Source organism: Falco punctatus, assembly GCF_963210335.1.
Source record: "Falco punctatus genome assembly, chromosome: 4".
NCBI classification, from domain to species: domain Eukaryota; kingdom Metazoa; phylum Chordata; class Aves; order Falconiformes; family Falconidae; genus Falco; species Falco punctatus.
In genome coordinates this window covers 28,975,850-28,992,644 of record NC_137583.1, presented here as the reverse complement: position 1 = coordinate 28,992,644, position 16,795 = coordinate 28,975,850, and the positions used below count along the sequence as shown (strand labels likewise).

At 54.0% G+C, this 16,795-nt stretch overlaps 2 protein-coding genes across 21 annotated transcripts in view; one reads left to right on the top strand and one right to left on the bottom strand.

Annotated features, from left to right (window-relative positions):
• The window catches only part of LOC308062427 (uncharacterized protein), a 50,805-nt gene extending 45,097 nt beyond the window's left edge, over window positions 1-5,708 (top strand). For 16 of the 19 annotated variants that reach the window (XR_013927563.1, XR_013927564.1, XR_013927565.1 and 13 more), the window contains 2 exons: window positions 1-4,033; window positions 5,573-5,708. The exon at window positions 1-4,033 is cut by the window's left edge. The gene's annotated coding sequence lies outside the window, so the exon portion shown is untranslated. The remainder of the gene's footprint in view (window positions 4,034-5,572) is intronic. The other 3 variants (XR_013927580.1, XR_013927581.1, XR_013927579.1) reach the window with 3 other exon arrangements.
• The window catches only part of KCNJ12 (potassium inwardly rectifying channel subfamily J member 12), a 62,757-nt gene that overhangs the window by 12,107 nt on the left and 33,855 nt on the right, over window positions 1-16,795 (bottom strand). For both annotated transcript variants that reach the window (XM_080383900.1, XM_080383901.1), the window contains exon 2: window positions 1-16,795. This exon is cut by the window's left edge and continues 12,107 nt beyond it. In XM_080383900.1, the coding sequence (XP_080240026.1) occupies window positions 15,347-16,636 (1,290 nt within the window). In that variant the 5' untranslated portion in view covers window positions 16,637-16,795 and the 3' untranslated portion in view covers window positions 1-15,346.

The window sequence follows — 16,795 nt, the reverse complement described above, 5'->3', positions numbered from 1 at the left end:
GCACGCTTTTCCATGGGTATTTCTTTACATGGTTGGAAACACCTTGGTAACTGCAAGGAGGTGCCAATTTTGTGTAGTAAAAGGATGCTGCACAGCAGGGGTGATGTGCCCTGCCGGAACAGGGGGGGAGACAGAGCTTCAGACTTTCAGCATATGAGGTGAGAGATTTTTTGCCTTTCCACTTAAGCAAATAAAAACTTCCAAGGAAAAATTATTGCCTGTGGAAACTTTAGCCTCGCCCACAAGGAAGGAACCTTTTATCAACAAGAAGATTCACATGGTGGGGAAAAACCATGTCCTTTTCTGCTCGGCACCAAATGCTTCTACCCGCTCCCGGACGCTGAGCCACAGTTTCTCTGCAGCAGGAGACTGGAGAGGTTCGAGGGGAATATCTGCATTTCTCCCCGATCAGTCACTGGAACAAGCATTATCACTGGAACAACGGGCTCAGCCTGGCCCGCCTTGCCAGAGCGGCCCCACTGCAGCACTCCCGGATTTATTTTTGTCCGGGCTTGGAGCGGGTTGCGGAGATCAGGTGATGGTGCCCGAGGAGCGCTTGGCATGGCCTGTCCTGCCGCTGTGTGTGCACGTCTGTGGGAGTAACGAGCAGACAGGGATGATGGAGCGGGGCTCGGCAGGCGGAGTGGCTGCGTTTGTGTTGCTGGATCCTCTGCTCTTGGCTCAGCCCACGCTGGTGACCAGCTCCTGGGAGAAGGGATGCTCTCTCACAGTGCGGGGACCACTGGTGCTCCCATTTGACCTGGCTTATAGCTTTGCAGTGCAGTCTGGGGAATCAAAACCAGCGACTGTGCTTTGGCACTGGTATTAGGACCTGGAAATTAGTTTCTGATGGAATCGAGCCATGCGCTTTAAGGGAGGTGACCAAGGAAACACACAAAAGACTGGCAGATCCTTTCCCAAGGACCAGTGCTATGTGTCCAGCTCTGAGCTTGCCTCCTTTCTATATGGTTTCCATACTGCATTGTGCTTGAACAGTGGCCGAGAACCCAGTTCATTCCCAGTGCCCCCATGGTGTCCCAGAAGAGCAGTCAGCCTGGCTGATGTGGCTGAGGTAACCTTTGAGATGGCTAGTTTGGCAAGGTAGCCAAATCTCAGCAGTCTTGGCCACAACAATAAGTCCTGGGGGTCCCTGGGACACATCAAATCTGAGCTTCTCAGTGGCTCCAGAATGTACCACGATGCAGGGGCCTGGAGCACAAGCTGGGTTTATGGTCCTGCTCAGGCTGGGGGATGCTGGGCTTGGGTATTTCCCCTTTGCTCTCTCTCGGTGCCATGGGCATACGGTACATTCCCAGTGTGCGGTGGTCAGCTGTGCCGTGCAGACCGGGCTAGCATCCAAGCCATGCAGAGCTGAACCTCCCAACCTTTGCTATACATCATCCCATAATCCAGGTCACACCAGTGCTGGATTGCGATGTGTTCAAAGCCTGGATCAGAGCCGTCTGTAGGGTGAACCAGTCCCAGCCTGGTCATGGTCCTGACCAGGGAGTTTTCGATCCCGCTTCCCCCTGACCCCCAAATATCTTCTTCCAAAAGGACCCAGTGAAGCAGCTCCAGCAAGGAGCCAACCTCAGGCTGCGGCATCTGCAATGCTCTAAGTCAAAACATGCCCCAGCAGTACAGCTTGGGCTTAGGTCTCCAGAAGCGATGTGAAGGTACCTGCAGGGGTTCAGGGACACATGCCAGCATCCATGGACACAGGGACACCTTGCGCAGAGGAAACCATCCTGGCTCCATCCCCAGCCCCTTCTCAGAGGCAACTGTGGCCACTGCTGGCAGGTTCACCCCCTGCTTTCTCCATCAGCTGGAAACAATCTGCATCACTGGAGGCTTTTATTTCCCAGGGGGCTGTGAAGAGAGAGTAGCCTGGAGTTAATCAAAGATTGGGGTGTGCACAGGAGCAGCCATGGCTGGAGAAAGCTCACAGGCTTCTGCGCTGGAGTGGGGTCAGAGCTGCACCGGGGTCTGGGAAGACGGGGTATGAGGAGGGCCGGGGGTTTGTTCAGCGAGTGGCACCATGGGGACATGAGGAATGAGACCTTAATTTTTCAGTTGTGGGCAGAGGAGAGGGACCAGGGTGCTGTGCCCACAGCTGGGGGTCCAGGCAGTGCTAAAGGCATGTGTAGCATCACTTGATGTGCATGAGTGGCCCAGAGCCCTATCCTGTGACTCGATGCACGGGTGCAGGCTGACCTCAAAGGGAGCCCAGTGCTTTGTGGCAGAGGCTGGGGCTCACCCTGAGCCCAGGACTATTCAAGCTGCGGTCTGTGAGCAGCACACTGTGAACGTCACCCTCTGTGGGTCAGGCCATCCTGCAAAGAATCCCCTTTTATATAAATCCCAGCACATGATGTGAGAGTGGAAGGAGCCTACCCTGCCCCAGCAGGTCATTTCAGGCTTGGCTGAGCTTCTTTCCTCTTGAGGGGATGCTTGCCAGCATCTCGGAAATGGCACCGGTGGGATGTGCAGCCCAGGCACAGCACTGTCGGTCAAGGACCTGCTCTATGCCGCTCAGAGCAGTAAATCCCTCTTGCAGCAGGAGGATGAGGATGGACAGCGTGGGAGCAGCTCCCTCTGCCAGCCCAGCACTGTCCTCGCTGAGCAGGAGGCAGCGGTACCCGCTCCCACGTCAGGAACTCATGACTGAGTTCTCATGTGCAGCAGGGACACGGTGACAATCCCGGCCTCGCCTGCTGCTCCCTGTGGTTCCTGTGGCTTGTTGTCATGTGTACAACAGATGATTTATGTTGATGCTGGGTCTCCAGGGTACGCTTTATGGCTTGTGGCATATGGAAATCTATGGACCCCTCTGGCAACAGTTGCGTTGAGTCTAACACAGCTCCAAGGCACTGACCCTGCTGGTGCCTCCCAGCTGCGATTCCCTGGATCACGGTGTTTGGATATCTCTGATGTTGAGATCCAAGAGCTTGTGTTCATCCACAGGACTGGAAGCACCCAGTGGAAGGGGTGCAGGCACAAAGTACCATCCTCTTCTGCACACTCGGCGTAACCCTTACATCGCTGTGTGGAGGAGGGACACAAACACGCACACAGACGCAAAATTGTGGATATCACCCCATCAGTCTTCCTGCGGGGAAGATTACCAGGCTGCTCTGCTGAGTGAAATTCTGTGGACATTTAGCCCACAGGAGCTGGCTGAGTTGCATGTGAGGTGTATCCAGGTAGGAATCGTACCAGGGGTCCAACACACACCCCAGTTGCTAGACTGGGGCACATGGTCGAGGCAGCGCATCTTTCTGGGCTAATTAGGGAAAGCATCAGAGACCTTGTAGATTAACAGTGTGAAGCAGCCAAGGCTGACAGGCCAGGGCTTCTCCTCTCACTCTGCTCATGTTCCACTAATTGCAGCTCTCCCTAATTAAAAGTCCGTGATGTGGCTTTGATGGCTGCAAGCCAGGTCCCCCAGGTGAGCCCTGGGGCAGATACTTCGCAGCAGGGCGGGATAGGATCATCCCTGGAGCCAGTACTGAGCCACGGTCAGGTGCTGCAGAGGAGCCGAGAAGCCAGGAACATCCTCAAGAGGAGGAACAAAATCAGAGGCAGCCTTGCCAGGGACACGGGGCAGCCAGGGGATACCATGGTCCCCGAGTTGTTCTGCTGAGCTGGAGTGAAATGGTCTGTGCCAGCTGCCAAGCCGCTTTCCAGGTGGCAGTGGTGCCTCTGCAAACCACAGGGCTCTGGGAGCTGGGGCTCTGCGGTGGAGGGAGCAAACCCCACGCCAGACTCCGCCACTCCCAGGGGAAAAGCAGGGCCAGCTCGCTGCCAGGCACTTGAAATAAGACAAAGTAAAAGCTGGGTGATCTTTAAAAGCACAGTTTCCTGTTATCTTGCTGGTTGCTGATCTAACAGCTCTTTCTCCTTCTTTATTTCCATACGAGGACAACTCAGTTTTGGTTCAGGTGTGTCTTCCCATTGGATGATAATCTCTCCAAGCAAACTCATCCTGAGCAAAGCCAGGAGGAGCACCCAGATGCCAGCACGAATGTCTTATGTAAGTGACTCCAGGGCAATTTCATTAACAAGTGCTTGTGCTCGTACCGCATTGATACAAACTCACAGGCAAGAGTGAATTTTCACCCCAGACACATCTCCAACCCGAGCACGTGTCCTGCTCTCTCAGGCTCGGGCAAATAACATGTCTTAGCCTTTGTCATACCCTTACCTGTCCTGCTTTGAAATCCGTGGGCCAAATGGATGTTTATGTGTCAGGAAAGTATCAGTCAGGGGCATGATGGGTGATGCTTTTGTCACCTGGAGAAGCCAGAGATGGGAATAGAGACATCAGCTTCTATCACCTTGGAAGCTGCTAGAGTGAGGTCCTGGGAGTGGGATGGTGGTTTGGGAGAGGGTGAACTGCACGGCAGCTGCTTCAGGGGGACGGTACAGGGAGGGTCTAGAAGAGGCAGGACAGGCTGGTCTCTCTGCTGTACACCGACATCTTCCAGGTATCGGTGAGCAGACTTTGGAGAGTGGCTCGAAGCCTTCAGCGTGGTGCATGTCCATGGGGAAATGGGGAGTATCATGCACAGCTCCTCTCCCTGGCCCACAGCCGGGGAGGGCTTGCAGATGGAAAGCTCGTGGCTCAGGCTGGCTGCTAATAATACCTCTGGGAGAAGGTCAGGTGGGCAGCAGCAAGGACAGCTCCTGTTACAGACTGTCACACATTACCCGTGGCTGCCAGAGCCTCCAGAAAAGTTTTGGGATGTCTTGGAGGAGGGCTGGTACTGCAGCCCCTTCTCCATCAGCAGGTTTCCCAGGGGAGGCGATGGCAGGTGGCCACGAGCGGTTATCCCCGCTGTAGCATGCAGCAATGCAATAAACCCAGCACCAGTCCCTGCACCGCACCCTCCGTGTTACTGCATCGTGCCCTGCTTCCCTGTGCCAGCAGAGCCTGGCTGCTGCCGGGCAGGCCACCGTGCCGTCCCACCACAGCCGATGTCCCAGCAGAGAGGCTTTTTCTTGCCGAAAAGCTGCTTAGCAGCTTATGGAAACAATAAAAGTAGTATTATCTTCAATGGCGAGGCAGATGGTTTGGATGATTGGTTTGACTTTTAAGCTGGATTTCAGCTACGGATATTCTGATTTTTAACAATTTTTGGCTGGTCAGACTCTGGCAGCGTAATCCCCAGATTCACGCTCCCCATAAATCCCAGTCCTCTCTGTGCCAAGGGATGTGGGATGGAGACCTGAGGCGGGGCGGGGGGGGGGGGGGGGGGGGGGCGCTTGCAGAGACCTGTATGGGAGGGGGCACCCAGACACCCACCGCTGGGCTGGCAACCACCCGACACTGCTGCCACCACCATGGCCACTGTTAGCCCTCCTTGTGCTGACTGTCACCACTGCCACCGCCACCTCGCCACCCCGACCTTGCAGGGACGATACCCCTCTCTGCTCCCAGCCAGCGTGGGCGGCAGCACTCTGCAAATCCATCGCTGGCAGGAGCCCAGGCCCAAGCTTCTTCCCCCCACCTCCCCGCCCCCAACATTGTCTTTTTCAAAGGGATTTATTTAGTCTTTCTCCTAATTATCAGGAGCTGCGGACTTCCCCCTACCATCTGAGTGCTGTTAGCAGCCCGCAGCGCTCCTCCTGCCGGCACCGACTGCCTGTTCTTGCCATCGCCCCCACAGCCAGCATCACTAGGGCGATGCCGTATGGAGCGCTCGGCGGAGAAGGTCTCGCTGGCCGGGCCATGGTCGGTGACCTTCTCCATCCCTCCTGCAGCAGGGTTCCTCTGCCATCCAGGAACCTTCAGGGGCGCAGGGACCTGCCTTGCTCCAGGGCTTGCCAGCAGCCTCCGAGGCTCCTTGGGGTTGCCCCCGTACCTGCGTGCTTGGCCTGATGCAAGGCACAGAAGGGGCTTGGGGATGAAATCCAGGTTCAGCCCCCTTGGGTTGGGGCAGGCTCCTCTGGAGGGCAGCTCCAGCCAAATAAAAGCCATCCTGGGGGTTCATGGATAACTGTGGTGCTGAGGGACGTGCAGCACCCACCCAGGCATGGAGCAGGGTCTCAAGTTATTAATTACCTGGCCCAACCCCCCCAGTTGCCCCACCTGAGAAAAGCCATCACACCCAGCACATCCCTCATATTAGAATCAGTTTTATTTAGCAAATCTCCAGAGCATTAAAATAAAACTCCCATAAAACAAGGGTCATCTTTGTGTTTACATTGAATTCGTAAACTGAGCAAAAGAGGAAGACTTCTACAGAGGTCAAAGGTCAACCAAAACATCCCTTTAAGAGAAATAACATCGGTTTTCTGTTCCAATTGCCGCACTGGTTGGCAGTCACCAGCAAAGCAGAGGGTGCGGGAGGGAGGGAGCGATGGGGGTGAAGGATGTGGGGAGGCTCTGTGCTGCCCGGTTCAGTCCTGCAGCCAGGCAAACTCGCTTTCCAGCTGCACCCAGGTCATGAAACACCGGGGGGGCTGGCAGGGGTGAAGTGTTTTAGGGAGCTGGGGTGGTTTGGGGGCTACCTGTGAGAGGCAGCACAGAGGCTGCAGGAAGGTGAACCTGGAAAGGGCGAGCTGTGGCTGAGTGCCGGTGGTACCCGATGGGTACTGGTGGGAGGATGCAGCTGCCGGTAGCGGGACGCGAAGCTGTTTCTCCGTGGCCACACACCACGGCAAGCCCTGCGGCTGCGGTGGCTGCGAGCTGGGTGCCCGATCCCTGGCAGCCTTTCCCCTGCCAGCTCCTGCGGGGCCTGGCAAAGCACTGTCAGAGCTGCCAGGCTTATCTTTAGCTCTGTTCCCTCCCTCGCCCCCGCGCCCACCTCCTCGCCGCGCACCGCGTCCCCGGCCCCCACCAAAACATGCTGTTATATAAGCACTTGCAGCAACCATCTGGGGCTGAGTCAGCCACGAACCCAAACGGACAGCAAGCCCACCAGGCGGGGATGCCAGCCCCCACATAACAGGCTTTTGGGGTTACCCCCTGCCAATGCCATTCCAGGGTGCCCGGCACACCTGCCCACACCCTGCGTGGGTGCTGCAGCCAGTCAGCCCGGAGCCTGGAAGGGGACAGCGAGAAACACCCCAGCCTGGGGGACAGGCGAGATGCTTGGGGTCATCAGGTGGTGCTGGCAAAGAGTGGAAGGCTTAATTACACACTAATGAGGTATTGCCAGAATAAATGTGCCAGCTGCAGGGGAAGAGGTGGCAAAGCATCCACTGGCTGGGGAAGGGGTGTTGGTCTGCCAGTTCAGACATGTCTCCTCTTCCCTCTCCATCCTGATATCCCACTGGAAACCCTTCTGTGCCTCTTCCCTTAAAGCAGCGCCACCAGTTTGACTCTAAATTTGTTCACCTGAGGTTTTTCCCCAAAGCCCAGGGTCAGGATGGGGGTTTCCTTCGCCTCCTTTAAATCACTGGTTTTCTCCAGGAGCAGCATCGTGGCGAGTATTTGCGACCTGAACTTTGCAGTGTTGTGCTGATTCATGACGGCTTGTCACCAAAACTGCCTAAAACTGACAGAAAAAGGGATGCTGACTCATGTGTTTGCCTTCCCCGAGCTGGGAGAAATGTGAAAGGTGAACAAAGTACTTAACGGGTGATAATTACATTCAGCGCTGAAAAATTCAATCCATATTAATAAGCCAGCATGTTAGTACTAATAGAGGTATCTTACAATTAAAAAAAAAAAAGTATTTAAGGCTTTTAACCTTAACAGTGACCTTTTAACAACAAGTGTAAGGAAACCCCTAATTTTGTCCCACTCACACTTACAAATCTGTGTTAAGGAGAAACTCTAGCTGCTGCCTTCCCAGTCTCCTGCAGGGTGCTGGGGGCTGGTTCCCTGGCAGTATCCCGTTATACAGCGGCATGAAACTGGGCGTGGGATGGGCTGGGATGTGGCACGAGGAGCCAGAGAGCTGGCACCTCAGTGGGAGAGCTTTTCACATTGCCACTCAGGGCAGGTGGGGGGGAGAAAGGAATCAGAGAGGGTCCACCTTAATGCAGGATGAAAAAGCAAATTGCCAGCAGGAGAGTAGAGATGCTGCTTCGTTACTATGGTTACCCCTGGAGACAACTGAGCATCCCTGGGTATCACCCTGCGGTGCCTGAGCTGCTCCCGGCCACCCGGAATGGCACTGGGGCAATTCAGGTGGGCAAGGGGACAAATTCAGAGGGTTTTGTAGGGTCTGAGCTTCTCGAAGCAGCCAGGAGAGAGGATGCATCCAGGCTGGATGGAGGAGCAGCATCTGCAGTGGGGCTGGAGCAGAGTTCCTGCCTCCACCCCTCTGAGATGTGGTGCCTCGCCTTAGCACAGCTGGGGAGGATTCATTAGGAAACGTCGGGGATTTGGTTTGGATGTTTTCTGCCTGGCACCGACCCGCACCCATTCAGGAGTCAGACCAACGCGGTGCCCTACTGGCCTGGCACCACGTTTGGCCAGCGAGGCACTGCAAGCCCTGCCCCGGGGCACACAGCCGGGACAGGCAGCACAGCATGCGTGCCCACGCCGGCTTTGTCCTGGTGGGAATCCAGAGCTTACAGCCCCTCTGCCTGCTCTTTGCCTGCTCCAGAGGGAATGGTCCACCCAAATTTCGGTGGTGGTGGTGTGTTTGAGCCAAACCCATCCGAGCTGATGAAAAGACACCCTGCTTTTGGGGTGGGGACAACCCTCTGCAAGGGCACAGAGGTACACGCTGGTCTCCTGAAGCCAAAGGGAAGCAGGCAGGAGGGCAGCCAGTGAGGGCCAGTGTGATGCTGAGTTCAGAGAGGGTTTTAGATTTAAAGACATCTTGAGGATTAGCAGTGGAGGTTGCCAGCTCAGAATCAGCCCCAACCTCAGCCATGGGCTAGCATCCCTGCTGAAAGCACCCCGGTCACGCCTGTGCGCGGTAAGCAAGCTCCTTCCCCTGCAGAGGCAGCCTCTGCCTTCCCATCCCCACCGCCCCCGGCCACCACTGCAGCCATTAGTTTAGCTCTGACCCCCGAAGACGAGGATGGTCGGAGTGGAACTAAAGCAAGGACTGAACCTCCTGGCAGCACATTTCCCTGGGTGCCAGCGTCAGCTCAGGTCCCCGGGGATTTCTGCTGCAAAGCAGCCACTGAAGGAGGAATTCTGGAGGCAGTGGAAACCGTCCCCAGGGAGCTGCCGGCTCCTGAATCATTAAATGCTTCCACAAATGAAGCAACGGGCTTTGTAGTGCAAACTGCTGCCTGAGAAGTCACTGCCGCATGGCAAAGCAAACCCTGAGAGCGGAGGCACAAGCACTTCGGGAAGCTGCTGCACAGGCCAGTGCTTGTCCCCAGGAGAAATGCTGGCAGGGCCCTGCAAGAGCATCCCCCGCGCCCTCCCTGGAATTTTCCTTTCTGACATCCAGCCCATGTTTTGGAGGAGAGCAGGGAGGTTTTTCCCATCTCACCTCCTACCTGCCTGTAACAGGCCATTACCTTCCCCAATAAACTCCTGCTCTTCTCTCGTCAGCAAGAGAAAAGCTTCCAGAAAAGCATCTGGTCCAGATATAAAGGCATCACGAGGCACAGGCTGGTTCTAATAGCTAATCATCATTAAAAGATCGCTCCTGATTTCCAAGACTCATTTGTCTAGCTTCAGCTTCCAGGAAGAGGTAGTTATTATGCCTTTCACTGGTAGATTAAGTTACCTCTTCATACCAGTGCCTTCTCCCCGTGACAAATGCTGTAATCAAGTCACCTCTCAGTCTCCCCCTTTGATAAACTAAACAGGCTGCACTCTTAAATCGTGCTTAGTCCCGCTCCTATCTTGGGTGATTGGAGTGAGCAGCGGGCAGTGATTTTTTTTTTTAAATGAGTGAAAAACTCCCTTATGGGGGAAGGAATGGAGCCGATGGGACCCAACTGACCATCACTGGTGGATGGAAACTATCAGTCACCGGTTGCCCTGTGACCAGCCTGAGAAACGATGATGAATAATTTCTCCAGGTCATCTCAGCACACAAGCCGCTGCAGCAGCCAGGTGCAAAAGCCAAGAGGAAAATCCAGGGGCTCTGTGTCCACTGGGCCATTACCCTCTCCTTAAATAGCATCCCACACCCTCGCTCTGCTTTCCTTCGGCCGTGACGTACCGTTAAAGACAGTTAAACTGTCACTTGGCCGTGGTGCGATGTCCCCTGAGGTCCCTGGAGGAGGCATGCCTGTAGGAAATAGATCCTTGTGGAGGCCAAGGGCGACCAAGGTCTCTCTGGGAAGATTTGTTGGGTCAGTCTTGGATGACTGAGCTCTTTCTGCCTGGGCTTTAGGCACAGTTTCCCATCTCCGGGCTCCCCGCGTGGCTGGGCTGCTGCGGACTGGTCCCCTGGCGAAAGGCCACCAGGGCAGCATAGCAGAGCGAGCGGTACCCAGGCAGGGGGCTGCGCGGGGAGGGGGTTACCCTGCAGAGCCATGCATCCCACAGAGCATCCCTGCAGCCCCTGACCTGTCAGAGGGGAAAAATTATCCTCTCCTGCAGGATAACAAGGAAAACTCAGATGTGGGGTTTCTGCTCCTACCTAGAGGCAGCAGGATGGATGTTTGCTAAAAGGCTCCTAAAAAAATCTGGGGTTATCCCGCTGGCCCCCAGCCGCACTCAGTTTGCTGCACATACTTATTATATGTGTGACAACTGACAGACTTGAAACCATGTTTGAAGTTTGCTACAGGCAGACATTTCCTTATGATCTTTAAAATATACAGCATGAGGCGAGATATTTTAAATAGATCAAAATACATTTATTACATATTTATATTATTTTCTCTAGTCTATTTATATCTTTTGGAGACTCTTATATATAATATATATAATATATTTAAAATAACATAAAATTGGCCAGTTTTGTCATCTGAAATACATTTTACAAATATATATATACATTGTCACATATATCTCAAATATATGTGCAATGAGACAGAGAAACACCAGAGGTGGAAAAGGTACAGATAATTTCATTGCATCCATCAACTTCTCTTATCGCTGCACGTCACCATTGCTCCAGTGAACAGACTCGGCATTTTACCCCTGGGAAACCAGTGTTCCCAGTTGCCAACCTGCCCGTATGGACTGGTGCCAGGTCTTGGTCCCCAAACCATGTGGGGCCAAGCCTGGGGGAACACCAGGGTGTGTTGGGGGGCAGGGGGATGGAGGAAGGATGGCGCCCCCAAAAAGTGGGCAGCAGGACAGATATGCACAGCTGGCGGGTGCCGGGGCTCAGCAAGGTGACGGGTGGCATTGGGTCGGGCACCGTCTCATGTCCCCTCCCTGCCCATGACACGGCCAGATCCTGCCCTGCACCAGCCCCCCCGGCAGCATTCCTGAATTGGGGGGTGGGAGAGCAGGATGCGGCCGGAGTACTGGACTGGGCTGCCACACACTCGTTTTGGCGTGCAAGAAATGGGACACGCGCACACGCACACACACACACATGGGACTCTTTTGGTTGTCAGCACAAGAGGAAAGAGCAGGAGGGTTTAAAAATAAATGTATTTGTTCTGCCTTATTAAAGATAGAAAAGGTGGCTCTGAATTCATCTCCTACAAAAGGTTTGAAGGTCAAGCAGGCACCGAATCGCGAAAGGTTAAGCGCTAAGTGATTGTCCCAGCCCTAAAAGACTAAGTGCACTAATTTTGGTTATGAGAAGCTAAGGCTCATCCCGACGGCTCCCGGCCCCGGGGACCCACTGCCCGGCTGAGGGGACACACCGTGCGTCTGTCGGGGGCGGAGGATGCTACTCCCAGCTGGTGGTTTTGGGGCACAGGGATGCGGCTCCTTTCTGTCAGTACATCTTTTTGGGGTGAAGCCAAGCGGGAGCAGCCGTGGGTCTGGTCCCCTGTCCCCAGCCAGGGTGGCGGGTGCTGCCAGAGGCTGCACTGAGCCTGGCCGGGGGCAATCCCTACAGGATGCTGGCCAAGAGGATTAGTGTCTCTTTCCTTTCCCAGACTCCTGCCATCCTCCAAGGATCAAGCATAACACCAGAGTTACTCCATGGATGGAGTGTCCTCAGCTCAGAGGAAATGGCCAGCAGTTACTCGCTGGAGGGGACGTGTCCCCTTGCTCAGCTCCGAGACCCTTCCCACTGGGATCCCGCTCCATCCCTGCTGTGACCGACACCAAAACCTGCACCCCGAGAGCAGCCCTGCACCTTTTCAGCCCCTCCGGGGAACCCAAGTGACGAACAAACACCATTTTTTGGCTTTTTTCACCTTTTTTTCTCCCCCCCCCCCAGCCTTTCTTTGACAATCCATGTGGTTAAACCCACTGCTAGGCAGCTTCCCAATGCTCCCTGTCGATAGAAAAAAAGACCAGTAGCTCAGAGCAGTCACAGGTAGGCAAAAATAATATTTATACACTATGTACCGGCATGGTCCATGGCCAGGACGAGGACTATACAGTATATATACGACGACTCGCCAGAGCTAGATCCTCACTAGCGGGGTTCAGGGAAGGGGGTGGGTGAACGGGGGCTGGGAAGGGTCCGACCCCTCCCCCCACCTGCGGATGCTCCCCAGCCCGGTTCACATCTGCCTATGCAGCAGTTTAAAAATACATCTGTATATATTATTCTATTGTCCCAGGTAACACTGTACAATCATAGAAGTTTCTTTAAAAGCAATAATTTACTTAAAGACATCTCTATTTCTCTTTCATTTTTATACAAATATTTACTGTGATATATATATATTTATAAAGAAATTAACCCTCTGAGAACCCTACAGCAGCAAGATGTGCACCTTTTTTGTAATAATTATTATTTATTCAAAAGAACCTAAAACCACTTAAAAGCATTTAAAAAAAAAAAAAGAAAAAAATAGTGCGCACGCAAAATCTCTCCTCCCGCCCCACCCCCATCCTTCCCACCCCCCCAGATGCTATGGGGCAAAAAGCGGGTGGCAAAAACCATCGCCCCCTGGGAGCAAAGGGACCAGCGATGGGATAGCATCCACCTTCACTGTCTTAGAAACACAAATGTCGTGGCCGGAGCTCAATGACATGTCCCTACATGTCCCTGCTGTTGGGGACACTTGTCTGGGGCACTTGGTGCCAAAACCTGCTCCGTCCCGGTGCTGCCCCGGGGGGTGTTTTCTCCCAGTGGCTGGTTTTTAGGGGAAGCCAAAAATCGAGCAGCCCCTTGGTAGGCAGCATGGGGTGGTGGTGGTAGACTCTGGTGGGAACAGAGTGGGAAGAAATCCTGTGGGGATGACGTCCCGGTCCCCGTCCCATGGCCAGCCAGCGAGACACGACGCTCAGGGGCACAGGGCTGGGGTGGGGGCACCGGGACAGCTGCTCCTCAGAGCCCTTTGCAAGAAAGATGGGGATACAGGACCAATCCTGCCTCTGCCACCGATGTCTGGACATGCCACAGCAAGTTGTAACCGTGGGATATGGCTTCCCCGATGTGGGCTTGGAGGGAGAAAAGCACCGGGAGCCCCTCACAGCAAAAACGCTGCCGGGGACCATGCTCTCGACCCCTTCTCCCAAGGCCAGGTGCTGCCAGGGCTCCGTGCCCAGCGCCAGGGGCGGGATGCCGATAGGTACCGAAGACTTTCCCATAGCCACGGAGAGCAGGGAGCCAGATTTTGGCTCCCAGAGCACCAATGAGCAGCACAGCTGGGGGGACCCACAACCTGCTCCTTCCTGACTCCTTCCCCCTGCGCGAAGGCAGGGAGCAGGGCAGAAGCAAAGGCTTCCCATGCATGGGGCGGTTTGCCTCGTGCCGTAGCAGAAGCCAAAGCAGCGTGACACCAAGGCCAGCCAACAACAGAGCGGATGGTGGGATGTGGGTGCTGCCGTGGGGGCAGGGAGAAGGGGACAGTGCCCTGGAGGGGGGATGCAAGCGGGGTGCTGTGGGGGAGGGCTGGGGCGCGGGATGAGTTTGCATCTCTAAGGCACAATCCACCTTGTGGCTGGGATACGGGGATGGGCTGAAGCACAGACGGGGTGGTTTTCTTGACTGGCATCTGTTGTTTTCAGAGAAGCATCTGCCTCTGAAACAGGGCTCTCCGGTGAACGGGCAATTCATAAATCCCAGCCTGGCAAGGAGGCGGCTGCTGTGCTAGAGGAAGCACAACCCAACAAGGTGACGTTCACATGGATTTCCATGTTTGAAGTTATTTTCAAGGGAGAAAATACCAAATCGGTTGGAAAATTTGGAAAACAGCCAAATTCGAGACTTTCCGCTCTCCTTTTTGTGCTTTTTGCTATCTTGTACTAGGTACGGTGTGGTGAAAGTTATGAATTCCCCATTGGAGATGTTGGGGAGACCCAGCACTTCAGCAGCTGATACCCCAGACCCCATTTCCACCCTGAAGTTCAATATTTCCATACATCAGTTAATTGCTGTGTTTGCAATGCTTCTTTCCATCACAGTCCGGCTTTTCCTTATTAGCTCCTTTGCCAGTAATTACACTACTTGCTTTCACTGCCACGGACCTCCAGCCACTTACGTCTCTTTTCTGCCTACGAAGCCATGCCAGTGGCAAAAAAGTCACCCCAAAATCAGATGCAGTCTTGACTTCTAGCTCTTCCATCTGCCCAGCAAGTCACCCCTTCAAATGACCCTGGTGGCTTATTCATTCCCTTGTTCATTTTTAAAAAATACTGAATGAGTTCTTTCAGATTTAATATTATTATTATTATTATTATTATTGTTATTATTATTTTGGTAAACAGCCTCCCAAACGGTACAGTGAAAAAATTAAAAACCCTCTCACCTCCCTCCCCGCCTTTTTCCCAAATTAAAAAGAAGTACGTTAATGTTGCATGTTATTTCAAGTGTTGTTCTTGTGCAACTGAACCAGACTGCCTACTGGAAGGAGCAATTTTTTTGTTATTGTTGCTGCTCAGTTAAAAAATAAAAGGGAAAAAAAAAACAGAGAGAGAAAGATTTGTTTCCTGATATTTCCTCTTTTTGGATCTCGCAGTGCTCAGCTCTAAGAAAACGCTGGCGTTTTCCCCACAGGGAGAGCAAAGCCCCATGGGGCTGCACAGGGCGAGCGCCTGCCTGTGCCCCACGGACCCTCCTCCATCCATCCATCCATCCATCCATCCATCCATCCATCCATCCATCCACCCGTCCATCCATCCGTCTGTCCATCCGTCCGTCCGCCCCCCCTGAGCCGTTGGCCTCACCGCAGGCGCCGGGCATGAGTGGCGCGCCGTGACCTGCCACCGTCCCCTCCTGCAGACCGCTCAGTGGTTATTGCGATGAAACTGAAAACTATGAAGGATACTAATTTCTCAAGCATTCCTATGGCACTTGCATTGTTCTGCATAATTTGAGCAGGTTGTAGGGGAAGAGATTAGAGGAGGAAAAAAAAATACCCTCGGAAAAGTCAACGGAAGGACCAAGAGTCATATTTCCGACTCCCTCCTGTACGACCGCTGATCCAACGCTATCGTGGCTTGAAGCCTATCGAACTCGTGCCTGTTGTCCGGGCTTAGGTCCTCCAAACCCCGGCTGTCGTCGTCTTCCTCTTCCTCATCACGGCTCATGAAGGCCAGCTCGTTCTCGTAGCAGAAGGAGTTGGTGCTGGGCAGCAGGAATTTGTTCTCCACCAAGTCCTTGGCGCTGCAGCGGGGTGTGGACGGGACCTCATAGGTTTTGTGGAAGTGGGAATAGTCTACTTTGTACTGGTTTTTCTCCTCGAACAAGACGGGCTCGAAGCGGTGGCCCCAGAGGATCTCACTGGCCAGGTAGGAGCTCCGAGCTTGCGTCGTCATAGCGGTGGCTTCTACCATGCCCTCCAGGATGACCACAATCTCAAAGTCATCTGTCTCCAAGTCCTGGCGGCTGATCCCAAACAAGGGGCTGTCTTCATTGATCTCGTGGAGAATGGTGATGGGAGACACCAAGAAGATACGGTCCAAGCCTTTATCAAACCCCACGTCAATGTCTATTTGGTCGAGCGGTATGTACTCCCCTTCTTCTGTGATCCTGGGCTTAATTAGCTGAGCTCGTACGTGGGCTTCTACTATGTGGCTTTTCCGGAGGTTCCCAACTCTCCACATCAGGCAGAGTTTTCCATCTCTCATTGCCACTACCGCATTATGGCTGAAAAGTAATGTCTGGGCCCGTTTTTTGGGCCTGGCCATCTTTGCCATTATTGCACCAATCATGAAAGAGTCAATTATACACCCCACGATGGACTGAACCACCACCATGAAGACCGCGAGCGGGCACTCCTCCGTCACGCAGCGGAAGCCATAACCAATAGTCGTTTGGGTCTCGATGGAGAACAGAAAAGCAGCCACAAAGCCATTGACCTGCAGAACACAAGGCTTGAAGGTATCGTCTCCACCCGGGTTTTCTAGGTCTCCGTGAATGAGTGCAATTAGCCAGAAAATCAGCCCAAACAATAACCAGGACACCAGAAATGCCAGGGAAAAGAGCAAGAGCATATACCTCCAGCGGATGTCAACGCACGTGGTGAACATGTCCGCAATGTACCTCTGCGGCTTGTCATCCATGTTGGTGAACTCCACGTTGCATTGACCGTTCTTCTTTACAAACCTGTTCCTGCATTTCCTCCTGGTGTGGATTTTCCCATTGCCAAAGCCGTTGATACCTGGCATGGTGGTCAACCTCAGCCCGTCTTCCTCAGAGGACACGATGCTGTAAGGGTTGACTCTGCCTGCAGTCATCCCTGAGCCAAGCCCACAGTGAAGGTGAAGGGTCTTGCGACTCCCAGTGTCCCCCTGACCCACCCCTGCCCACCCCCCCAGATTCTGTTGCAGTGGAAGAGAAGTCCCAAGCTTCCACGTCTTGGCTGCCGCGTCACCACACAGATCCCGCGAGAGGCT